The sequence below is a fragment of the Belonocnema kinseyi genome, chromosome 2 (genome assembly GCF_010883055.1).
Source record: "Belonocnema kinseyi isolate 2016_QV_RU_SX_M_011 chromosome 2, B_treatae_v1, whole genome shotgun sequence".
Lineage (NCBI taxonomy): Eukaryota > Metazoa > Arthropoda > Insecta > Hymenoptera > Cynipidae > Belonocnema > Belonocnema kinseyi.
The window spans coordinates 88,354,251-88,367,056 of record NC_046658.1 but is presented as its reverse complement, the minus strand read 5'-3'; the positions used below and the strand labels follow the sequence as shown (position 1 = coordinate 88,367,056).

Here is a 12,806-nt window from a genome sequence, read left to right as displayed (position 1 = left end):
GAAATGTTTGGTATTGGATATTGTTGACAGATGACAATACGCCAATTAGCACAAATAGTAAGTTCCGACAGTGCCTACAAGTGTGCCTACTGGCCGCTAAATAGCAATACCGGTTTCATATGTATACACCTGGTATACGGACAGATTTTGTATTTATTCATCATTTTTTGTGCACGTAAATGTAGTCTGCACACAAATTGAGGCTACTTTTGATTTTTCACTTTTTCCTCTAGACTAGGGAAAAATCAAATCTATGTAGAGATGTTTTGAGGCTGCAGTGTGTACATAAAATTGCATTTATTGCTGCAAATTACAGACAATTATCACCATCACAGATTCCAGAATTCCCTAGATGCTTTACTGTTCCCCTAGATTAGGGGAAAATTTAGGTTAAATCCCACTTCTTAAGTTCGGATTCGGATTCATTGGCTCAAAATACATAAGGATACACTAGTCTTGTACACAGTTCCGAACACTTTTTTTTTGTGGGCCTATAAATCTGGAAACGTACTAAAAAATTTACCATATGTATGTATTTAATGTTTAAGTTTTATGATCAGGAGCAGAAAAGCGATGCGTTTTATCGAAATTGCGTGTCTTAGATGAGCCGAACATATTAATTAAAATTTTTTTCTGACTGTTTGCGATAGCTGCTGTCAACAGACCAAAGCATAGAGGATAAATTACTGATTGGTCTTATTTAAGTAATTAGAGTATAGTATATTCTAAAGGATTTTTTTTCGAATGACACGTTTTTCAAGAAAATTAATATTTTTCGAGAAAAATATTTTGCTGTGTGCTTACAAATTCTTGCTTATTTTTTGTGGATTTAATAAAAAAAGAATGAAAAATGAAAATCAGTCAGACAATAGACATCAGAAACTTCAACCGAGTTTGTTTTTGATTTTTTTCAGGCTTATTAAAGAAATCAGCACCCAGTCGCATTATACACGTGTCCTCTTTAATGCACATCATAATGGGAGAATTAGATTTCGATAATATGAAAGGCGAAAAACCCATTACAAGTGCCGCCAAACTTTATTCGAACAGTAAATTATACAATATAATTGGCAGCAATGAATTTGCAAGACGATTGGAAGGCAGCGGTAAATAAATCGTCTCTTATTATTAATAAAGGGTCCACGGTCTAAGCCTGTTAACTGACATTTTTTTCGAAATTGATTTTTTTTTATTTTCTGGAACATTTTTTTATGCAGTTAATGTCCTGCAAAGGAAACGGTAAAACACCTTTTAGTTTTTTTAAAATGGATTTTCGAAAATTGCGATTTGTTATCTACATCATATGTCCGCGGAACGATTTTCCTTCGCCCTGTACAATGTCTGAAGTGTCAGTTAACAGATTTAGACTTTGGACCCTTCAAATATTACTAAGAGCTTTCTATAAAGAATCCATTCTTATTTAATCATATTTTTTTATTTTTCGAGGTGTGACATCAAATAGTTTACATCCTGGTGCAGTAAAAACTGAAGTTTTTAGACATTTACCGACTGCGGTGAGATACATTGTAGACACAACTTGCGAAATCTTTTTCAAGGTAATTTAAAAAAAATACTGAAAGTTAATGAGATAGAGAATACTTATTAGGCTAGTTTTTTTTCTATGCTTTTTAGGATTTTGTAGCATCAGGCATAAACCCTGATACTTTCGGTTGAATGTACGACCGTCCATCGTTTCGATAATATCGGACAAATCAGAACGATCATAATAAAAGTGAATTCTGAAAAAAAGAACTAAGAAAATTAATTCTACCTCCTAAAAATAATTCGTAGAATAAATAAATAATTAAATCTTAACTAAGGCAATTAGTGAAAGAATGGTATGTCTATGAATCTAAATTTTCAAGTTTTTTTGAAGTGTAAGAGTCTTTCAATGATAAAAATGTAATTATTAATAATTACTATTAATTTATTTGGAAGAAATTAACAAATATTTTATAAAATTTCGAAAATCTTTAATTATTTGAAAATATTTAGAATTTTTTTAAATTTTCTTAAAAAGCTAATAAAAAAAGGATATTTAAAATTTTCACACGAATCATAAGAAATATTTTTTATTTTCTTTAAACCTTTCAAAATTGTCAAACAAAATTTTGAAATTTTGCTTCGAAATCTTAAAATTCATTTTTTTGAATAAATATTATTTTAAGTTTTTTCTGGCATCTCAAGAGAATTTGTTTATTATCTTGAAACCTTTCAAAATCTTTCAGAACCTCCAACATTTTATTTCAAAAAATTCTAAAATCTACATTTTGTTTTAAATAAATGTTATCTTTTTCAAATTATAACTCAGGTTTCAAAGTGTTTCATAACTTCCTAAAAATATCTTCTAAAGTGCTTAGATTTGTTTAAATCCTGCAAAATTAAAAAATTGCCCTTAAATCTTTTAGATTTTTTTTCGACAATTTAGGAAATCTTTTGAAATATTAAAAAAGTTCATCAAGAATCTTTAAGAAATTACTTTACTCTCGAACCTTTCAAAATACTCAAAATATTTCTAAATTTGTTTTTCGAAATGTCCAAAAATCTAGATTTCGCTGTATGTTCTTTAAAATAACTCCAAGTTTAAAATTAAAATCGAAAAAATTGTAGTGTCTGTTTTTTGAATTAAAAAAAAATCGTTAGAAAGTTTCCTTACAGTCTTCCAGATACTTTTTCTCTAATTTATGAAGTAATTTAAAATTATTTGAAAAAATTTAAACTAATTTGTCATAAAAAGAAATTACAAATTTTCATCAAAATCTTACGAAAATTTGTTTATTCCCTTAAAAATTTTAAAATGCTTTAAAGACTTCTAAATTCTTTGTTCGAATTCTTCAAAAATTTAAATTTTGTTCACTTCTTTAATATTAAGTGTGTTATTATGATTATTAAAAAAAAATCACTAACATTTTTTCAATTTTTTAAAATTCTTTTGATTTAAAAATAATGTTTTGAAACTATTTGAAACTTATAAATATCATTCGAACATACTGGAATATAAATTCTAAAATTTTGTGATCTTGGGAACTTTTAAAATGTTGCTTTAAAAACTCCTACATTTTCTTCTAGAATTTTACGCAATCATTTCTTAAAATAATTTGTTATGCCCTTCAAACCTTTGAAAATTCTTTAAAAAAAACTTTTTTTTAACATTCATAAATCTCAGAATTCTCTTTATATACCGAAACTTTTTAAAGATAAATGTCATATAATATAGCTATAATAATTTAGTTTGTATTTCAAATATTTCAATTATAAACATGAAAATATAAAAAAGCGCAGCTTCCTATAGGGAAATAATTTAAGTTACATAAGGGGTAAAATTTTCCAAGTGTCCCCGCTTAAAATTTTGATGTGCCCTTTACAAATTTTGAAAGGGGGCACACCTAGTACAACAGGTTCTCAAGATACAGGGGCACACATTTTCGTCGATTCAACCAGACCGCTAATATTCAATTGTACATAACTCCTGATAAACTTATAGAATTTCACTTTATATGATGATTTTAGAAAGGTATTTTAACGAGGTTTACAATGGAAATAATCATTAACCAACGAAAACATTATACGTATATGGGATGGAAAGTATTGGTCGAGTTTTTTGAGGTAGTACGAACGCAGTTGCCCCGCGCTAACTAACTACAGCGCTGCTGGGCGTGCTATAGTGGTTCAGTGGTTCTAATACTTGATCAAAATGATTTTCCTGTTTCCGTGTAACGGATGCTTTATTTTATTTTCACTCTTATGTATCTGGAGAACCATGTAATTATTTTTAATATTAAATGTTCAACAGTTAATAATAAAATAATAAGCTATTTTGGGGGACTGTTCTGCTGGCATGTTAAAATTCTATATGGCTTTTGATAAGTCCGTTTGCCTCCAAAGTTTTGAGGAGTTTTTTTTGTGTTAGTCTTTTTTCCTATAACAATTTGAAGTATTTTTCGGCGTTAGTCTTTTTGCCTTTCATATTTCGGGGTACTTTTTTATAAGAGTCTCCTTGCCACTCAAGTTTTTCGGTGCTTTTTTGTGTGAGTCCCCTTATATCTCACAGTGTTACTTGAAAAACAATTTTTTATTGAATTTAACGCTTACTTTGTTCTTCACTTCGCGATATCTGTGTGATCACTGTCTTCGGAAAAAGAATGTTATTTTTGGGTGCCCGGTACAGTCCCAGTGGAGACAAAGTTTGGCGACGTCTTTACGACATCGTTACGACATCTATACGACAACTTTACGACATTCTATGTCCATGTCGTTTCGGTGTCTTTGCGATATCGTTAAGACTTCGCCAGATCCTACGACTTATTTACGATGTCGTAAAGACACCTCAACGAAATGGAAATAGGATGTCGTAAAATTGTCGTAAAGATGTCGTAACGATGTCATAAAGACGTCGCCAAACTTTGTGCCCACTGGGGTCTTTGCAGAATCGAATTGATTTTTAAGATTTTCTGCAGGGCACGTTCAACGAGTCTTTTTAAATTGGTAAATTGATATAGGCAAAGAAATTAGCACAAAAAACTCCCCAAAACATTTAAGGCAAATTAAATGATCAAAAACCGTCTGGAAATATAAGAGGTCAGCAGAAACGCCACCCAAAATAGCTGATTATTTTATTATTAACTATCGTTTTCCTACAGTGGTACCATATTGAACTTCTAATACTAAAAATGCCTGAGCCATTCTTCAGATACAGAAAATTAAAATTAAAACAAAACAATCGTTAAACGTAAACAGAAAAATCATTTTGGTCAAGTATTAGAACAGCAGATCCACTACAGCACGCCCAGCAGCGCTGCAGTTAGTTGGCGAGGGGCACCTGCGCTCGTACTATCTCAAATAACTGAACCAATACTTTCCATCTCGTATTATTTTTGGAGCATTTTTAGCGATTTATAGCGGAGACAAAAAGAAACTTTGAACGACGATAAAGTCGAGATCACGTGACTAAGTTCGTTCATGAAATTTTTGTGTAGAATGATTTTCATTTGTTTGGTCCTAAAAATAAAAGATAAATTTAAAATTGGAAACATAGCAACACCAGAAATGTGATCAAATTTACTCTGCGGAGTTTTCCAAACAACTTCAATAATTCTTGATGTTTTATTTTTGATGTTGAATCGATCAGCTGATAACTATTGTAGACAGTAAACCAACCGACGGGGCTCAGCGTCGGACTCGCCTTGTCTTTCGCCCCCGGGCGAAATTGTATTATTATTGGTTTGGTATAACTTAGAATTGTTTCATACCAATACAAAAAATTCACACGAATATATAACCATTAGAAAATTTAAATTATTTTCTGAAGATGAACATTTCTCAAGATGGGACTTGGACGGATTTTCGACTATCACATTCTAAGATGTTCCTCGATTTTTTTAAATCGAGGCATCTACTTTATCAACGTTAAAAGTTTTTTTCCTATTCCTATAGCATTTCGCTAGAAAACTTTCTTCGTAATTATAAACATTTTGATATATAAAAACGTTCCTTAGTCCTTTCGGTATAATTTCCTAAATCCTGACCACGATATCTCAATCCGTGGGGGCGTAGTGAGGACCGAAAAAATGAAAATAATTTCATTCTCCACACAAAAATTTTATGGATGAACTTAGTCACGTGAGCTCGACTTAATCGACTTCCAAAGTTTCTTTTTCTCTCCGCTAGAAATCGCTAAAAATGCTCCAAAAATAATGATAGGTTACGTGTATGCAGACACTTATTTGTTGAATTGCAACGAAGGTGCAAATTGTATTGCTTACATCAGTTTTTTTTAAGGTTTAGACGATTTAGTCCAAAATTGGGGTCAGTGCTCAATATACGCGAAACAAAGAATACGAAATGCTTCAAACCAAAAATTATCTGCAAAGTGCTATCCCTGGCGGACCGTAGGAACCGAATTGAGCCTCTACAAAGTACCCGTAAAGACCCCATTGGGTTCCCATTCTGTTCCTTTCTAAAAATCTCAAAAAAACAACTAAATTAACTTTTAAATTGTTGAAATTACGATTCTACGTTAAAATTCTCTATAGAAGATCTGTTGACTGCTGCGTTTCAAACGCATCGCCCGTAAGTAGCAGTCAACAGGCGTAATACGTCTTATATTTTTTAAAACTTTTTATCGTTGCAAAAAAAACTATTGCGATTTTTCCGTGACCTTCTATAGGGAATTTCAACGTAGAATCCGAATTTCAACAATTTAAAAATTGATTTTGCTGTTTTTTCGAGGTTTTAAAAAAGAAACTGAATGGGGACCCAATGGGGTCTTTACGGGAACTTTGTAGTGGCTCCATTCGGTTCCTTCGGTCCGCCAAGGATAACTCGAATGGTAGTAGCCTATTTTATCGATTTATAAATAAACTGTCTTTAAATCTATAAACATATTGATGTATACAAACGTTCTTTAGTGCTTTTTATTTAACGCATCAAAATTGTAAGCGGGACACTTGGCAAGTTTTACTCCATAAGTGTTTTTAATAGTCTTATAATAATGAAAATATTGAGTAAGACGAGACGATATTAGAGTATCGTCATGCTAAACCGAGATTAAGTAAATTATTGTATTTTTTATGCTCGTTCTGCTTACTTTGACTTAGTTTTTTATTGGTCATATTACGATAAAAGAATAATACATTATTAGTAGTATAAATTATTATTTAATAATTTGCAGACAGCAGAAGAAGGTGCGCAAACCACAATTTATTTAGCTGTAACCAAAGATGTTGCCAAAGTTTCTGGAAAATATTTTATTGACTGTAAGGTAAGTCAACATTTTCGGAATTTTCATCATTTGCAGTTCTTGCAAAATTTAGTTTCTGACAATTTAAAGATTAGACATGTAATTTTTCTAGGAGGCACGTGCAGCGTCTATCACGCAGGACAGAGAAATTGGAAAGAAGTTTTGGGAAAAATGCTGCGATATTGTGGGTCTCAAACCTGAAGAAAGATTTATTTAACTGTCGTCAAGTAAAACTCAAATTCTATTTAAATAAAAAAGAGGAACACGAATCGTGCCCTATTTTGACAAAAGTTTCCACTTTTTAATATTTATAATTGTATGGTGTTTATTATTGAGCACTTTACTAACCATAGAGGAAGCATTAATTTTGTTTAAATAATAAAATAATTAAAGAAAAAATCAAATATTAGGGGGTTCCCGCTACAAAAGTACATTCGGGGCACTTGGACACTTACGGGATGATGCTCAAGGATGGTTTAAAAAACAGATTTTAAAATTTGTATAAATAGTCATATCTTTCGTAGCCTTCAATAAAAATGAATATCATTGGTCAATCAATTATTGAGGAACCAATGAACCTTTTTATTCTTACATCCACTTTAAATTATTTGTATATAAAAAGTACTATCAAAAACTATGAACTACGATAAAAAATTTTTAAATGTCGTTTATACGATTTTTAATGTTTTATAAAACTGTTGATTTGTACACTAGAACATTAAATATATATAATAATGTGGAATTTTTTAGGATTAAAAGTGTAAAAACTCAAGATAAATTTTGAATGACATCCAGATGGTTTAAGCTTTTATATTGCAGAGCAAATGCAACAATTATTGATTGTCAATTATTGTTGATTTCGAAGATCGAATTTTTTCTATATCTACTATTTTGGTATTCAAACTTAATTTTTGTGTTTATACTAAAACAAAATCAGTTATCAACTAGAGTGATTATTATCGTCGGCATTCCCAATCCTATGGAAATTCGTAAAAGGAATGATATTTTTAAAAATTCTATTTATCTAGAAATCTTTCAAATTTGTTAATAAACTTCGAAAATTAAAATTAAATGTAAAGAAGAATGCCTAATTGAGGAGTTTTGGACGAGAAGGCGACAGGCGCTCGAAAACGAGTAAAAGTATTGTCCAGGCTGTGACGTCAGGTATCAAAAGTGAAATTCGAAATTTGAAAAAACCAAAAATATAGTTAGATAGCTCTTGAAAAATGAACCTGAGTCTCCATTTACAGTTTTTCTCTCGGGCTGCAAATTTTCCAGTACATAAATAAAAACTGACTTTTTTTTAATTGAAAAAACCATGTTTTTTCACATTAAAACTCGCCGTAAGTAATTCGTTTATCAACTAATTACCCAATTTCTTTTTGAGTTTTATTCGTGACACTCTAGCGGAGCCTACAGTGTCCAAAAAGGGTCAAAAGTTAATTTCTAATGTTTTTTTTTTAATCCGAATGAAAAACCACGTTTTTAGACTTTCACATTAAAAAAGTGAGCGTGGAAGTTTGAGCTGCGACAAACTTCAAACGAACGAATTTTCCGCCAATGTATTGGCTAACCTTTTGGAAAATCTCAATTCAATTTGATTTTTAGTTCCATAATTACAGCGAGTTTATTACGAGCTCGCGACGCGACACCACAGGACTTTGCAGGGGACGCCGCCTGAAGCCTGAAACATACTCCTTGCCTATCCTTTGCTTTGTCCACTCGCTCGCACTATTAGCGTTCCGGTGGCGTCGCCTAAAAAATCCTGTGGTTTCGCGTCGCGAGCTCGTAATAAACTCGCTGTAATTATGGAAGTAAAAATCGAATTGAGATTTTCCAAAAAGTTGGCCAATGCATTGGCAGAAAATTCGTTCGCTTGAAGTTTTCGTATCTCAAACTTCCTCGTTCACTTTTTTAATGTGAAAGTCTAAAAACGTGGTTTTTCATTCCAATTAAAAAAACATTAGAAATTAACTTTTGACCCTTTTTGGATACTGTAGCCTCCGCTAGAGTGTCACGAATGAACCCCAAAAAGAAATTTGTTAATTAGTTGATAAACGAATTATTTACGACAAGTTGTATTGATGAATTGATGTATTGATGAATTAATTATATTCTTACAGTTAGTCCGTAAATACGTTAAGAATTTCTGTTATTTTGTAATAAAAATACAGAATACGGAACACCTGGCAAAATAATTCCGATTAGGCGAAATTATAAACTTACTAGTGTCATGTGCATCCAAACATCCAGGCCGTTTCTCTTTCTCGAATTAACGGATAGGCTAGGCTTGCATATTGAGGTTTTTTTTACTTTTTTTTAGGTTAGCCATGATTGACGGCACAAACGGAGAAGAGGAAAGATAGTATCAATCAAAATTACCTGAAAAAAAATCTTGGCCATTGGTCATATGAGAATGACAAAACGGACTGCTTTGGCCATTTTGTGAGGTTATATTTTGAGGTTAGGGAAGGACTTGGACCTTTCCTAGTAAAAAAGAACACAGATCGATTCAGCAACCCAAAAAACAAAGATAGTTTTTTTGGGCTTATTTTGCCCCTATAACTGAAAGATCTTTTATTCTGACTAATTGGAGGCTGTTTTAAGGCGAGGTTTGGCATTTTGGAGATTAGGAGTAGAATGCCTCTAAACAGGGATTAATTAACATTATACTTTAATGCAGCAACTCGAAAGCCCTGCAAAAATGTGATTGGCTTACATTTTTTATGAACAAAAAGGGCTATTTTAGCTGTTTTTGGGCATTTTTTGAGGTTATAAAAAAATCCTGAACCTGATGGAGCCAAAAAGCCACTGGATTCTGATTCAGCGACCACAAAAACAAAAGACCAACATGGACTGATGAAAAGTTCAGACAACTTTTTTTGTGTGCCTGTGTTATTAAAGTGTGACTCAAATTTTGGCTCGATCTTATTCGATTAAATTAATCGAATCTCTTATGCGGGAACTTTCGAATAAGTTCGTAGGGAAAGTCATAAAGAGTCTACGATGGAAGATTTTAGGATTCCTGAAAATACGAAATTCTCACGTACAGAGCTAATAATCGTTAAGAAAAGACCTTGGGATGGAGCGTACGTTTACTTAGGAAATATGGTATTTTATTTGCCTTCAGAAATAAGCTGCAAAAATGTCTTCGTTCCGCCAGGGTGGTTTATTCATTTATTGTGAATTTACTTTTAAGGCTTTTTGTAGGTCCTTGAATTTTATTTGTACTAGAATTGAGGAAGAAAAACTAAGTCTGGATGGTAGGGTAAAAATAAATTAGTTTAGAGAACATAGGTCTCTAAAGGGTCAGGGTTAACAGATTTCGCAGGAACAGCTATTTCGACAATTTACTTAGGTTCGGTTAAGCACGTTCAGGAAAGTTGTTAATTTATGAGTGTGAAACTCTCTTTCGCTTTCCATATCCATAAAAATACCAGATTTAACTGGAAACGTTCGGGTGTCTTCGGGGAGGGTCCTTTTCTAATCGTGTAACTTCGGAAAGTGGACCCACCCCGACGGGGCTTGAAATGGAGAGTGGGGATGTTTGAGAGTTGAGTGACGGGGTGTGTGAAGTGCGATTGAACGGAGGCTAGGCAGAAGATACTCTACTCGAAAACGGGCTGCAGCTTCCCTCGTTGAGCTGTAGATTTTGTACTCGGCACTAAAATTTGGAGCAAAGTTCGCGTCCTTAAATTGTGACATCCGGACTTGGTTGTTGGAGTGTTTATTTAATAAATACTTTGGCTATTTCTATATCTCTCAATCAAGTTTTATTTTATTTGATATTTCAATTTCCCGGTTCCTTTTTAGGATTAACACTGACTGAACTCGGCCAATCAGTTAAAGTCCGCGTCTTTGACATGCGCGGCCCGTGACAATCGAGCAATTTTCAACATCCCAAGATTCCAGAACGAAACCGAAAGTGGGTGAATAAATTTTAAGTAATTTATTTTTATTCATATAACCGAGCATACACAAATCTTTCTGTCGGAATCCTTAATTGTTTGTCTGTAGGCATTAATTTTTCTTTTATCTCTTCTTAAAGGAAAATTCGCTAATCAAATGGTTCGTACGTAATCGTCATTTTACAAACTAGCCATGACATTGGGGAGTATTTCTAGGTTAACCCATCACACAACAACTTGCAATATTTTTGCACAATACAAGGTCGGACCTTTCTTTAAAGGGTCATTTATGACCGAGTATAATAATTTCATATAATTATAATTATTATTTAGTTTCTTTCTCCAAAATAATTTCAATCTTCTCATAATTTTATTGATAAAAAGTAGAATTCCCGATATGAATCAATTTAGACACGTGCAATTTTGTGAAACTTTGGTGATTATTTGATATTTTTATAGAATTACTTTAGGGTTTCGCTTGAGATAGGATTTATCACCTACATCCGAGTATAGGCTAGAAAATCTGAATTTATTTTAAGGTTTGGTGATTATTTAGAAAATTAAAATAATAATAATAAGAAGAAAATAACCTTGGATAAATAAAAAAAACTGTTTAGTTATAATCTTTTTTCGAAAGGTTAAAAAGTCTTCAATCATTCTTATTTTAATTGGGTTATACTTCGTCTTATGTTTTTCAGGTTCGAGTAAAATAGATTTTATTAAGAAGATCTCTTAATCTTCCACTCTCTTCAAGATGTTCTGTTCCAGCTGTTTGAAATCCGTACGATATAAACATTACATAAGATATTTTAAAAAGTTCGTTCCTTTCAATTAAAATCATTTAAAATTAATTTATTCTTATTAAAAAAGGAAATGTTTGATTTTAATGTGGCTGAGAATAGAAAAATAAATAAAGCCAAGTTGCGGCCATGTCGGTCGGTAATTTAGGCCCTGGCAGGGTTAGGCGTTTTATTTGTAGTTTGGTCCTTTTTAAATCCTTAATTAAGGGCCAAGTTTTTTCGAGTTTGCACCCAGCTAGCGCCATGATAAAATTTCCACAGGGGTATGTATAATAGTTTTTATATATTTAGGGGCAACTCAAATCCTATAAGTTTATAATAAATGTATTCATATATTAATAATTACTCTCTTCTACGACAAAAATAACAAGCCTTACATATTTAGTAATTACAGAATGTAATTCCTAACTGTTTCGGAATTTAAAAAAAAATTATCAGCATTAAATTTCGAAGGAAAATTTTTTCAGACCATTTTTTAAATTTATTTTTTAGTTCAACAATATACAGCCTAATATTGCGAAAAATCAATCATTTCAACGACATAATTTTTTATTTCTAAACAAATTACTTTTAAAAATCACGTATAAGCCCGAATTATTCAGGATAGATTTGAAGAACGTAAAAATTAGATTTAATATTTTATTCAATACTTATAAACAGTTTGTTTAAGCTAAATACTCCATTTGATTAGTTTGTTTAGGAATACAATGATTTGGTTATATATTCATAAATTAAAAATTTTATAAACAAACTTTTAATATCTTATGGCCCGTCGAAATATTATAAATTATCAACGAAAAACAGTTCAATTCAACCAAAAATCAGATTATTTTGTCACCAAAAAATCGCACATTTAACCAAACAAGATTGAATTTCTACCAAAAGAGATGAATTTTCAAACAAAAAGACGAATTTTGTCAAGGAAAGATTTTTCAGCCAAGATAGAAAAAAATGTTCAGCAAGTTATTGAATTTTTATACCGAAAAGGAGACGTCTCCAGAAAATAGTTAAATTTTTAACCAAATAGTTGAATTTTCCACGAAAATAATAGAATTTTTAACCCAAAAAAGGATACGTAGGTGTGGACGTACTAGGCAGTCTGATAAGTACCTGAAAATTCTAAGAGATGGCATTAGTATTCACTAATGTGAACCATTTTCGTCGAGCTTGATCCTTCAAATGACGCCTGTCAAAACTTCGGCCATTTATGTTTAAGCATTTACAAGTTACAGCACTGAGGAGCGACTAACCTCCGAGTTTTTTTTAATATGGAAAAATCTGAGTTTGGAGTTTTGATCAAACACTACTATCTTCGCAAGAAAACGATATCCGAGACCAAGGCCAAGCTGGATAAGTATT

General features: G+C 31.9%; 1 protein-coding gene across 4 annotated transcripts in view; it reads left to right on the top strand.

Moving 5' to 3' along the window:
- LOC117167646 (retinol dehydrogenase 11-like) overlaps nt 1-9,760 on the top strand; it is a 20,399-nt gene extending 10,639 nt beyond the window's left edge. The window contains exons 4-8 of one of the 4 annotated variants that reach the window (XM_033352728.1): nt 915-1,106; nt 1,447-1,556; nt 6,671-6,760; nt 6,835-6,966; nt 9,063-9,760. In XM_033352728.1, the coding sequence (XP_033208619.1) occupies nt 915-1,106; nt 1,447-1,556; nt 6,671-6,760; nt 6,835-6,966; nt 9,063-9,077 (539 nt within the window). In that variant the 3' untranslated portion in view covers nt 9,078-9,760. Of the gene's footprint in view, nt 1-914; nt 1,107-1,446; nt 1,557-6,670; nt 6,761-6,834; nt 7,358-9,062 lie in introns of those variants that run through there. The other 3 variants (XM_033352730.1, XM_033352729.1, XM_033352727.1) reach the window with 3 other exon arrangements.
- Nucleotides 9,761-12,806: the final 3,046 nt, after the last annotated feature.